The following is a 14,221-nucleotide window of genomic DNA, read 5'->3' on the forward strand; positions in this document are numbered from 1 at the left end:
ATGTATTTGGAAATAAAAATTTCCATTCAGCTCTGGTCTTTGGTCATGAATTATTGAAAATCCTCAATTTTATTGAGTACCTACCTTTTCCCCTGAAGTATTATACTCAATTTTGCTGGGTTGATGATTCTTGGTGCAACAAACATTTCCTAAGTGCTTATTATAGACCAAGCACTGGAATCACAAATACACATAAAAAGAAAAGCAGCCTTTTTCCTCAAGCAGCTTAGGAGGAAGGCACTTAAAAAGTACAGGGAAGATACCTGCCCCACCATGCATAGAATCAGAAGCACAGCTAGAAGGGTAATGACATATAGAAGCTCAGGCCATCCCCAAAATGGAGGATGCAAAAGGAACTCACCAATGGAATAAGGAAGCCAATGTGGCCATCGTATAGTGGGATATTCCAGGATGAGAGGGCAGTTGAGTTTTAGTGGCAAATGAAGCATGGGAATTGTGTACGTTTTGTACAATGGAGTTGTAAATTAATTATGCCCAAGTTATCCTATTTAGTATAAAATTAGGTGAGTCCAGGACCTACAGTTTTGTTAAGGAAGACTACAGAGTGTGTGTGATGTAGAGAGGTTGGGGTAGGAGGAGATAGCCATGAAGGATCAGAGAACAAAGCGGTGTTGTTGAATTATGCTAATAAAATATTCTGTAAAGGTGGAAAGAGGAAAATAGCTGGGTGAGTAAGGGTGTGACTAACTCTGGCAAAATCTGAGACAAAGGACAGTCACACTAAGGAGGAACTGAGTGACAATATTATAATTACTATTATAGAATCTCTATATACTTATATGTAAGTTCCCTGTTATCCAATAGATTATTGTGACTGTACTTTCCCCATGAATTTCTGAATTTCTTCTAGTTATTTCCACTGAATTCACAGTAGTAATTTTCTTTTCTTTTCTTTTTTTTAATTCATGGATCACAAAGAAATATATTGCTATTGTTCAGTCATGTCTGATTCTATGTAACTCCATCTTGGGTTTTCTTGGCAAAGACACTGGAATGATTTGCTATTTCCTTTTCCACCCCATTTTACAGATGAAGAAAATGAGGCAAGCAGGTTTAAGTGACTTGCCCAGGGTCACAAAGCTAGTAAGTATCTGAGTCAGAGTTCAAATCACAAAAGATGAGCTTCTACTACATAAATGTTAGCTGTGATTATTTGTTCCTTCCCTTTAGAATGTTACTTTTCTGGCAGGCAGAGACTATGCTTTTGCTTCTCTTTGCAACCTCAGCACTTTGCTTAATGCCTAGCATGTAGTAAATGCTTAATATATGCTTGCTGGTAGGCTGGATCTCATCCAACCCCTTTGTTTTATTGAGATCTAGAGACACAGTTAGAAAATGGCACAACTGGATTTGAAACTCAAGTCCTTAAACTCCAAATTTTCCCTGCCAGCCCCAACACCATATTATAGGAGGGGAAGAAAAAGGTTTAGGGAAGGGAAGGCTAAAAATATTTATATAGCACCTACTGTATATATGGCACTGGACTAAGTATTTTATAAATATTTCATTTGATCCTCACAACAGCCCTATGAAGTAACTCCTAGGTTTGGGGGGTCTTTTTTTGTCTTTTCCTGTACTGTTTGTCAGTATCTTGTTTACCAGCTTTTATGACAAAAGACTTCCAATTTCCAAAAGGATTCACAAGTTCAAGGAGGATTTAGATAGTTATGCTCATCTTGACATTTGTGCTTCCCATGTTTCTAAGTCAGTAGTAAGATCAATATGTAATGTATATATCATAATGTATACAGATTTGCCCTAATGTCTTTTTTCACTTGCTGAATTATTTATTACAACATTTGTTATTTATTTTAATTATTCTTTTCTTTTTAAATTTTGAGTTCTAGATTCTCTACCTCCCTCCCAATTCTCCCCCACTTACTGAGAAGGCAAATGAGAAGGAAACTGAGATAAACAGAAGTGACATGATTTTCCTCAAAGTCATATAGCTTAGAAGTGTCTGAACTCAGATCTTCCTGTCATGAAGTCTAACACTCTATCTACTGCAACAAACAACTGCCTCATTGAATGTTTGCTGTTGGTGATGTTGTTGTCCATGCCCTGAATAGGGCACTAGAGCAACATCACAATGTATCAGTTATACATATGAAATTATGTAAAATATATTTCCATATTAGTCATATTAAAAAAAAGAAACCAAAAAATTTATACTTTAATTTGCACTCAGAATTCATTTGTTTTTTCCTCTGGAGGTGGATAGCATTTTTAAAAAATGATTTATTTTATTCTAAACTTAAATAAAAAAGCATTTCCATAATAATAAAATAGTAAAAAAAAAAAATTGTACATTAAACAACAAAGCTATTTTGTTCAACTTGCTTATTTCCTTTTAAATATATAATAAAATTACCATGCAACTTTTTCCCCTTTTTTCTTGCCCTTTTGATCTTCCTCCAAGATGACTACCATTAGACACAAATACATACATGTATATACATATACATATATATATATTTATATATATATATATATATATATATATATACACATATATATATAATCATTTTATATGAACTTCTGTTTATCAGTTCCTTATCAGCAGATACCCATTTTCTTTACACACCCTTTGTAATTAATTTGGGTATTTATAATAGTCAAAATGACAGTCACTCAAAATTGTTCTTAAAACATTATTATTGTTACTATATACACCATTCTCTTGGTTCTGCTCATTTCGCTCTTCATTACTTTGTGTAAGTCTATCCTTGTTTTTCTAGGATCATCAAGCTCATCTTTTTTTTTTTTTAAGCTCTTCATTTCTTATAGCACAGTAATATTCCATCAAAATCACACTGGAAATTCCCACAATTTCCAATTCTTAACCACCACAAAGAGAGCTATTATAAATATTTTAAAGCTATAATATAGGTTATTTTCATTTTTCCTTAATCATCTTGGTAGGCAGCTCTTTGGGCATAATTCCAGTTTGCTCTCCAAAATGGTTGAATCCGTTCTCAATTCCACCAACTTTTCCATATCCCCTTAAACATTTGTTGCTTTCTCCTTCAATCATTTTAGCCAATCTGACAGATATAAAATGATATTTCAAGATTATTTTAATTTGTATTTCTCTATTCAAAAATGATTTGGGGACATTTTTATATGACTATAAATTATTTTGATTTTTCATAAGGAAATTGCTTGTCCCAGTCTTTTGACCATTTATCAACTGGGGAATGATGTGTATTCTTATAGATTTAATAAAGTTATTTACATATTTGGGATGTGAGATCTTTATCTGAGAACCTGTCTATAAAATTCCCTCCGTATTTTCTGCTTTTCTTCTGATCTTGGCAGCACCTTATTTTTGTACAGCCCCTTCTAAATTAAATGTAATTGAAATGATCAATTTTATAACTCACACTCCTCTCTATTCTTTTGTTTATTCATAAATTATTTACCTATCTCTCTTTAATTGAGATCATGTATTCATTTGGATCTTATCTTGATAGATAGTATAACATACTGGTCTATACCCAATTTCTGCCAGACTACTTTCTAGTTTTTCCAATTACCAAATAATGAATTTTTATCCCCCCAAACTTAAGTCTTTAAATTTGTCAGATACAAGGTTACTATATTTTTTGCTGCTATAAATTGTATGTTTGCTTTGTTCCACTAAACTATATGAATAAAATTATTTTTAAAAAACTTTTTATAGAGATTTTCTACAGATTTAAATAATTGGATTAATATTAATTGTTCAGGGGTAGTCAGAGCCAATATAATAAGCATGACAATTTACCTAACCTAGCTTATATATTCATTGCCATTCCAATTAAATTTCAAAAAATATTTTTTAACTGAATTAGAAAAAAACTCATTAGGAAAAACAAAAAGTCAAGAATATCAAAGAAACTAATGAAAAAGGTAGGTTCTATTATCTTCATTTTACAGTTGAGGAAACTGAGATAAACAGAAGTGACATGATTTTCCTCAAAGTCATATAGCTTAGAAGTGTCTGAACTCAGATCTTCCTGTCATGAAGTCTAACACTCTATCTACTGCAACAAACAACTGCCTCATTGAATGTTTGCTGTTGGTGATGTTGTTGTCCATGCCCTGAATAGGGCACTAGAGCAACATCACAAAGTGTTCTCCATTTGAAGAAATTACTTTATCCCGAACACTAAATAGAGAGGGTTTGGATACCATACTTAAAACATATCACTTTTTTTTTTTTTTAGAAACTTCACTCACCCCTTCTTTTAATTTCTGCAAGAATGGGGGCACCTGGAGGAAGGATGGATGCCTTTGCCCAGAACAATGGACAGGACTGAGGTGTACTATAGGTAAGTTTCTTTAGGCCAAGGTTTTGATTTTTCCTTGTGTGACCATGTGGTGAAAGATTATAGGTCTTCACCACAGTTCTATATGAAACCTTATATGAGGATAACATAATTGGTCAATAGTCATTCAACAAGCATTTGTAAAGCTCCCACTATCTGCCCAGTACTGTGTAAAAGGGGATCCTCAAAAAAGACAAAAGACAGTTCCTATTGTCAAGAATCTTACAGTTTAGTAGTTCAAGAAATGCTTATTAAACACAGCCTATGTGCTAGACAGCATTAAATGCTAGAGATATGAAGATAAAGTGAAACAATGTCTGCCTTCAAGGCACTTGTATTCTATTCAGGTGAAACAACATTTATACATTTAAGTAAATAAAAAAAATAAAAGTAATTCCCAAGAAGTGGGCACAGATCTACTCTTTGTAAAGAAATTGTCTTTCATATTTAGTAGTTCCAGAAGGCACAAAGAAAAGGTACAGAAGGGTGGAATAAATACAGGCAGGGCAGGGCAGGGCAGACATGAATAGTTTGAGAAAATAAAGAATGGAGATCAGGAAGGGAAGCTTCAGCTTAGCCAGCCTAAACACAGAAATGACGAGTAAAGCCATAGGGCAATAAGTTGTGGCACCCTGGGTAATAATTATAATAATCAGGTCATCCTAAAAATTCAGTTGATAACAATAATAGAAGTTGAAATTTCTTCTTTGGATACTTAACCAACCATCCCAGAAATATATTTTAGGAGGAGTCAAGAAGACCTGAGTTAAAATCCAATCTCAAACAATGCTTGGTCATGTAAACCTGGGTAGATCACTTAACAATATTTACCTCAGTTTCCTTCTTTGTAAAATGTGCTGGGGAAGGAAATGGCAAGCCATTTCAGTATCTTTGCCAAGAAAATCCCAGAAACCTAGTACCTGTTGTAATATATTTGTTTGTTTTTATCTGGTCCTCTGATTTAGGATCTTAGAACTAGAAGTAGAGGTAGAAAGGATCTTAGAGCCCTTCATATACTGAAACACAGAGAGGTTAAATCACTACCTAAAAAACACATAGGTGGCAAGTATTGGGAGCAGGTATTTGGACCCAAATGCCCTATCTAACATTCTTGCAACTGAAATGACTGAACAGCATTTTAGGAGTCCATTAGTTGCATAGAGGAAACACTGTGTAATCCTTTGAGTATATCATTTGCATAGTCACAGAACTGGTTTAAAGCAAAATATGGCAACAGTCAATGACTGGGAAAACCTGCTTAAACTGTTATGAGTGATGAGCCACACCAGTCACTACTCAGAAGAGTATCAAGTTCAGTGGCACTTTCTCACTTAAATATTTGTTTTACAACCTGTCTGTGTTAGTCCTGTGTGGTCTGCCAAGGCTTTCAGATAATTGGCCAAGCTATTCAAAGGCAAATGGGAGAGATGCTTCAGATCAAGTAGTCCAGAGCTCAAAAAAAGATAGTTTTCCTTCATTAGAATATGAGCTCCTTGAGAGCAGGGACTGTCCTACTTTAAAAAATAATAATTTGTATTCCCAGCACTTGGGCAGCTAGGTAGCATTGTGAACGGAATACTGGGCTTAAAGTCAGGAAGATTTGTCTTTCTGAGTTCAGATCTGGCCTAGTAGCTGTGTGACTCTGAGCAAGTCACTTAACCCTGTTTACCTCAATTCTTCATTTGTAAAATGAGCTGGAGAAGGAAATGGAAAACCAACCCAGAATTTTTGTCAAGAGAACCCCAAATGAAAACTCTAAATAACTAAACAATAACAACACTCCCAGAACTTAGCACAATGCTTTGTACATAGTAAGTGCTTAATAGTGTTTTTTCATTCATTCATTCATACTTGTAAGAAGTTTATATTATAATGGGAGGGGGGGAAGTACATATATGGTATATGATAGCCAATGGTGAAAGATTAGGGATATGGTTTGAGAGGGCAATCTTCTCTGGAGGATAGGAGGGGTTAGGATTAAAGGTACATTGGGATTAGTCTTGTTGGACCTTTTATTCCACTCAAATCACCTCTAGGTAATTTTGACCTCTAGGTAATTTCAAATTTGAAAATGTCTGTTCTATTAATGAATTCTAAGTGAATTTCTTTCCCATATAGTTAATTTCTGTAACAAAAGCTCCTTTGGCCACCTTAATTTCGACATTATCATAGTACACAAATATGGACCTTCCATAGAAAAATGTGGAAAGGACACCCCAAATGGTATGTATTATTCTCTTTGTATAACTTAGATATAAAAACTGTGATATTGTGTCAAAACCATGGTTCATGGAACAGGCCTCAAAGGGATAGGAGGAAATTTAGGCAATGCAAAAGCAAATGATAACAATAAAGTTTGTTTAAAAATCCCTTCACTTGACCCTGGTAGTCACTTTAAATATTTTTCCTCCTTTTTTATTGACAGATTCCTAGAATTACCTATATCAATAATTTCCATAGGTTTTTTTTGATAATGTATTCTTATTTTTTAAAAAGAAAAATTGAGCAGCACCTTAAATATATGTATATTTACTTTTGAATAAATGTATATTGTGTGCTACCATGCTAATTTATGTATATCATGGAATTTATGAAATAACAGAAATTTGGAAAGGCTGAAATGAAGAAAACAATATTTGACTTTAAGAGTCAAAAGGGAACCTTTGCCATTTATTAAATAAAAGCTTGACATGATCACATTTCAGCTTTAAGGAAATCACTTTAGAAGTTGTATGGAAAATTATTTGATGAAGGAAGAGATTTGAAGAAGGTATGAAATTAGGAGGATCTTATAATAGTTTAAGTGAAAGGTGATTATAACTAGGCTGACGACTATGAGAGGAAAGAAAAGGGGACTTATGCAAAGGTGATATGAAGATGGAAATAGACAAGACTGGACATTTGACAACTGATTATATATTCTTAATCTCGGATTAGTTGATTATATACTCCTTCAGGCCACAGTACCCATGTGAAATGGCTCCCTCAGAGATTATTAATGATATATTAAATCAAAATTGTTCAGCATTTTTGTGTAATGCTTTGGGAATTCTGGTAAAGCTTATGGACCACTTTTCAGACTAGTAATTTTAAATGTTTAAAATAAAATTTATAGATTACAAAGGAAATAAAATTATGTTAAATAGTTATCAAAATTTTTTAAAGTTCACAAATCTCAAGTTAAGCACTCTTAATCCTCTCTCCGTTGATTATTTCATTAGCTACCATGGGTTAAATATCAGTGCTATGCGAAGCATTCCTCAAACTATCTATCCAGTCCTCATCTTTTCTCCTATACTCCAGTATTATATTTTCAATTGCTTGCTGGACATTTTCTCCTGAATATTCTATAGACACCTCAAATAAGTCCAATGCAGAATTCATGCTCTTCCTCCTAAGCTTCCTTTATTTTTAAAACATCAGGACCAAATTTTCAATTCTGTAATATAGTCACCATTTTACATAAATTATTTTTCAAAAGAGAATGAAGGTTATCACAAAACTCCTTCAATTTAGGCAAATATGGTACTGTGGCCCAAACCTAGAATGGATAAAGCAAAGAAAGAAAATCATAAAACAAACTCATTAAGAAATATTGATACAAATATGCTAAATAAAGTACTGGCAAAGAGACTATAGCAGTATCAAAAAAATTCATTAAGAACAAATTTTTAAATTTAAAAGTTTTGGTACAAATGTAACTAAGATTGGAAGGAAACAAAACTGAAAAAAAATTATGACAGGTTATCAAATAAAGATCTCATATTTCAAATATATAAAGAACTTTGTTAAATCTGTAAGTCATTTCCCAATTGATAAATGTTGAAAGGATATGAACAGGTAGTTTTCCAATGAAAAAATCAAAACAATTTATAGCCACATGATAAAATGTTTTAAATCATTATTTAATAAATAAGTACAAATTAAAACAAGATTGAGTTATCATTTTATACCTACTATATTGGCTAAAATGATAAGGGAGGAAAATGACAAATATTGGAAGGAATGTAGAAAAATTGGGACACCAATTCATTGCTGGTGGAATTGTGAACTGATCCAATCATTTTGGAGATCAATCTGAAATTATGCTCAAAGAATTATTAAACTACCTATACCCTTTAACCCAACAATACCACTATTTAGTCTATTTCTTTAGATAATTTGGGGAAAATAAAGGGAAACTCCATGTTCTAAAATGTAGCTCTCATTGTGATGGTAAAGATGCGGGATGTCCATCAATTTGGGAATGGCTGAACAAGTTATGTTACATAATTGTGATGGAGTGCTTCTGTTCATGATCATATCTTAATGTGGGATCAGTATAGGATTTTAAGAGGGCACTAATTGAATTTTTTTCTTTTCATTAAAGTGGACTTGCCAAAGGCAAGTAGGTATTGCAACAAGACCATTTATGGTGACATAATCTTAGGAAATGTCTCAGAAGTGAACTGTAACCAAAGCCTGAAGACACTGGCAGCTCAGGTACATCTTATGCCATATCTGATAGGTACCTTGGAAAATAGTGGGAGGCTACCCTAGACTCACAATAAGTACAAGTCAAGTTAGGCCATCTCTTCTCTGAGCCCCCATTTAGAGGAGGACTTTTGGGATGAACACTTTTTTTTTTCATGACAATTTAACAGAGGCCTACTTAAAATTTTGTGAGATTGTGCATTTTCCACAAGAACACACCTTTTATCATAGCTGAAAATTGCATGATAAAATGAAGGTATCTAAACATGATAGAACTGTAGGAGTAGAACACTAGCAGGAATCTTTAAATTCTACTTAATCTAATCTCCCATCTTCCATCAAGTATATCTATTAAAGGTAAACTTGACATAGGCTGATATTCAGTTCAGATTTCATATTGGCATTGGAAGGCAGACAGGAAGCAAACACTTATATATAAGGGTTTACTGTGCTAAATGTTGGGATTATAAAGATAAGCCAAAAAAACCTGAGTTCCTGCACTTGAGGAGGAGTATCCATTCTAACTGGAGAAAACAACAGGGCAGCTGGAAGCAGAAGGAATGGGAGAGAAGAGTATCCAAGGTCAAAAAGTCAGAAGTACAGCCAGGAGGGGAATAAAGTTTGGCTATCCTTGACCTCTTGCCAAAATGGAGGCCCATAGGAGAAACTCACCAGTGGAAAATTATTGAACAGATAACAAAAAGCTCACTTTTTCCTGACTAGCTAATTATTAATTATTAATTACCCAGAAATTGTCTCTTGGTGTTTTCATTTGTCTCACTGTTATATTGTATTTTAATTTATTTTGTTATACATTACCCAATTACATTTTAATCTGCTTGGACCCATGAGAACATTGCTACTTGAATGATCACTACCAGCACCTTAAATTTATTATGTCTAAAGCTGAGCTAATTCTTTCCCCTAAATCCATTCCTCTTCCTTGTTTCATTATACCTGTCAATGATAGTCATTCAATGAGCCTCCCATGTTCAAAATCTTATTATCTTTAACTCATCCCTCTGCTTTATCCCATGCAGTCAGTTACAAGCTCTGAGTTTATCTCCACAATATCTCCTGAATTTTTCCCCTTTATCTGTTTTTTCTGTCACCCTAACATAATCCAGATAGGCAATTATTATTGCTCAGTCGTTTTTCATCAGTTCTGACTCTATAGCCTCATTTTCTTTGTATTTTTGGCAAAGGTACTGGAGTGATTTGCTATTTTCCTTCTCTAGCTCATTTTACAGGGAATTGAAAGCAAAGAGTGTAAGTCATGTGCCCAGGTTCACAAAGCTAGGGGTATATGAGGCTGGATTTGAACTCAGGATGATGAGTCTTTCTGACTGCAGGACTGGCACTCTATTCAATGTTCCACCTAGCTGCCCCCACATGGGCAATTCGAGACCTCCTAAAATGTCTAATTCCAAGCTTTTCCAGATTCTCCTTCACATAGCAGTAGTCATGTTTACATGCATTGGGCAAGCCACTCAACTGCTTAAAACCCCACAATTTCCCACTATTGCCCATTGAATAAAGTTTAGAATCCTTTGCCTGAGATTCAAAACTCTCCATAACATGTTAGCAACCTGAAGGCTCCTATTGAGACATTGGGATACTGTGCTGAGAGCCCCAAGGGGGTTAGATTTTATCTAGCCCCAAAAGTTGCCCTTGTGATTAGGATCCTAGAATCTTCAAGTTGGAAGGAAACTCAGATCTTATCTAGTCTGACTTTTACTTGAATAGAAGAAGCCCTTCTACTACAGCCTCAATAAGTAACCTTCCAATCTTTTCTAGCTTTGGAAAAATCACCACCTCCTAACTCAGTAGCCTGTTCCATTGGGAGTTGGGGGTGAAGGAAGAGTATTTGTACTCATCCATATAGATGCATTCCTTTGCATTAAACATTACCCAATTTATCTGTGTCTTCCTACAAAATACAAATATACCCGAGGTATTGAAACGTGTCCTAAGAAGAGGCAAGAACCAGATTCCCATCTCAGTTCTATCATTGGTTATCTGTGTGACCATGGGCAATTTGCTTTTGCTTTATCTTTAAAAATAAAGAGATTGATCCAGACTATAGATTTAGCACTGGAAGAACCTTGCAACCAACTAGTTCAGTCAATTCATTTTATAATTAAGAAAACTGAGACTCAGAGAGTGACATCCCTAAGGTATCAAAAGTTGTAAGTCATAGGACCATGATTCAAATTCAGGTCCCAAATCTAGCATTCTTTACATTATATCATGATTGTGGAGATTAACAAGTCAGATGATCAAAAATTTCAAGCTTCAGAGGTAGAACTAGTAATCATAATTTCAAAATTCTAAACTTTGGAGCCAGGAGCACCCCTTATGTCAAATTTTCAGTCAAAAGTATTCATTAAACCCCTACTGTATGCTAAACCCTGTGCTAAGTAAAAGAAGTACAAATGCAAGCAGAAGTGCTTGCCCTTAGGGAGCTTACATTCTAATGGTAGAAGACTACATATAAAACTGAGCAAAAAGGTGCTATCCAGAGGTTTCTGAGGCATAAAATCCAAGATACTCAGGAGTGCAATCTGAAGAGTAAGGAAAACTTGGTTCACCTGGGCCTCCTCCTAAAAATGGAATCAGTCACTGGAAGGAGAAATTGTAGGGACCAAGAGTGCTTCCAGTGTGAAATTCAGGGAGGAAGTACGCTTCAAAAGTGTAGAAGTTTCTGGGATATTATAAAATAAAACTGTAAGAATCCTGAGTACAGGCCTGGAAAGGAAAAAGGACTTTCATATGTCAATTAGTTTTATTCCATTTTTCCATTTCAGGAAGGGACCAAGGTACTATGAAAATTCTACTGCATATTGAGTTTTTTGGTTGTTTTTTTTTTTTTTTCCTTGAGGGGAGGGATTGAAGAGGGATGTGTAGGAAGTGACAAAGTTAGGGTAAAAAGAGATCGAGGTGAGAAATTAAGAAAGAGGACAAATTTTGCTTGTTTTAAAATTTTGCTCAGGAGTGGCTGGATTAATCCCCCTAAACCAGCCTTCCTCCATATAATTCTATCATAAGAACTCTAATTACCCCATTTGCTAATCCAATCTTGTTGCCTAGAAGCAAGGATTGTCCTATCTGGAATTCTGATTTGTTTTCTGAAAGAGTGCTGCCATCTAGCCAGAATTAAAGAATGTGAATGATTACATTCAAACTTTATTAAACAAACTACTTTGTTGATTTCCTTTTATCTACATACAGGGTTATGGAACTGAAGAAAGCTTTCAAAGGTCATCTCTCATGTTTCCAATACTATTCTATTTTTGAAAAGTCCTAAAATATTGGGGGAAATTCTAATGTATATTGTTTTGCCGATTTTGACCTTTGGGAGGCAGTGTGGTATTATGAAAAAATTGCTGGATTAGGAATTAGGAGAAGTAGGTTTAAATCCCAACTCTTATCATTTGTTATCTATGTAACCTTGGACAATCTTTATTACTTAACCTTTTTGAACTTTATGCTTTTTAAGGTCTTTTTCCAGTTTAAAAATTAGTGATCCTAGGAATAATCTACCAACCAATAGATATGCATTAAACACTTGAGGAAGTAGAGGAGGAAGAGAAGGAGGAAAAAGAGGAGGAAGAGGAAGGGAGGAAGGGAAGAAAGGAAGATGAGTATGGAAGGAGGAAGAGAAGGAGGAGACAGGTGGTACAGTGGATAGGATAGTTCAAATCCTAACTCAGATCTTCCCAGTTGTGTGATTTTAGGCAAGTCACTTAAACCTTTTTGCTCTCAGTTTCCTCATCTGTAAAATGGGCTGGAGAAGGAAATGGCAAACCACTCCCATATCTTTGCCAAGAAAACCCAAATGGGGTCATTAATTGGACACAACTGAAAAACAAGTGTTCCAGGCACTGTGCACTGAGGATACAAAAAAGAGATAAAAGATACTCTCTTGGCCTCAAGGAGCTCACATTTTAAGGAGGGGAAACAACAAATAAACAAATAGATAGATAGATAGATAGATAAGATAAATGAAAAATAATTAAGAGGGAAGTTAATAGAATTAAGGGGTGGGAAAAGACTTCCTTATAGAAAATGGTGTTTTATCTAGAATTAAAAAAAAAAAAAAAAAAAAACCCAACCCAAAAAACAAGGAAACCAGTAGGCAGAGATGATCAAGGAGTGCATTTGGGGTTGGGGGGTGGGTACAGACAGGCAAAGAAAATCTAGAAGCCTGGCACATGGTAGGCACTTAGTAAGATTGACTAAAACAGCCAGAAGTACTGAACTACTTGGTGGGAAAAGGCAGCCTCAAGCAAAGTCATTTTTCAAAAGATTGTATGACATCTATACATAAGTGTGTGAAACTGGAGAAAGTTTTGTTTCATTTTGTTTTAAACAGGTAGAAAATATCCCAGAACAATCTCTTAATATTTCGAAGGAAGTCCTGCTTTTAACCTCCGATACAAACAAACTGACCGCTGAGAATGTCTCATCTGCTACCATTGTGGTGCAGCAGATTTTCAACCAGTCCAGAAATGCAACAGATGAGGTAAAACTCGCAGTGCTCCACAAAAACACAACTCACCCATTGTTCCAGATCCAGGACTAGGAAAAGCGTTTGTCACTGAAAATGTGTTTTTTATTTTGTTAAATATGTGACTCAACACACCTTTTCCTGTTTGCCTTAATCATCAGAAAAGAAAGCATCAAGTGTTATTACCCAGGTACTGTTATCTCAATCTGGTGCTTTAACCAATGCTCTCTCACTTGGCCTCTGGAGACCTTTTCTGATTCCAGCAGGTTATCAGCATCCTCAGCCTTTTGAAGCTGCTTTCTCTTAATTATGATTATATGAGTTTGTTCGTATAAATCTAGTCAGTCAATAAATATTTATTAATTACCTACTATGTGCTAGGAACTGTGTTAAGTATTGAGATATAAAGAAAGGTAAAAGACAGTTCCTGGTCTTAAGAAGCTTACAATCTCATAGGGGGTTCAACATGCAATCAACTATGTAAAAACATGATATACTTAGGAAAAATGGGAAATAATCAAAGAGGCAAGGCCCTGGAATTAAGGCAGATCTGAGAATGTTTCCCACTTCTGAAACTTCTCCCACTTGGGATCCCTTTTCTCCACAGAAATTTTTATGCAACCCTAGACATATAGGTATATAAAATAGATATAGAAGCCAAATTTTACTAATTAATAACAAATAATTTCATGACTCCAACATTCTGTTACAAGACCCTACATGCAGTTGGGATCCACTGTTTAAAGTTTTGCTAAAGAAGCTGATCCTGGAACTGGAAAGAAGCCTGAGAAATCAGGAGGGAAAGATGAGGAAGGAAAAGAGGCACAGGGAACAGTGAATGAGTATCTCACAGAACAGCAAGGAAACTAATGTTATGGAGATGGCTATATATGTGGGCTCAGAAGAC

The 14,221-nt window shown here is 34.9% G+C and overlaps 1 protein-coding gene across 1 annotated transcript in view; it reads left to right on the forward strand.

Moving 5' to 3' along the window:
* The window catches only part of ADGRG7 (adhesion G protein-coupled receptor G7), a 68,188-nt gene that overhangs the window by 16,210 nt on the left and 37,757 nt on the right, over window positions 1-14,221 (forward strand). Inside the window, exons 2-5 of the mRNA XM_031961276.1 lie at window positions 4,230-4,334; window positions 6,450-6,554; window positions 8,701-8,813; window positions 13,180-13,329. Of these exons, the coding sequence (XP_031817136.1) occupies window positions 4,230-4,334; window positions 6,450-6,554; window positions 8,701-8,813; window positions 13,180-13,329 (473 nt within the window). The remainder of the gene's footprint in view (window positions 1-4,229; window positions 4,335-6,449; window positions 6,555-8,700; window positions 8,814-13,179; window positions 13,330-14,221) is intronic.

Source organism: Sarcophilus harrisii, chromosome 3 (assembly GCF_902635505.1).
Source record: "Sarcophilus harrisii chromosome 3, mSarHar1.11, whole genome shotgun sequence".
NCBI lineage: Eukaryota > Metazoa > Chordata > Mammalia > Dasyuromorphia > Dasyuridae > Sarcophilus > Sarcophilus harrisii.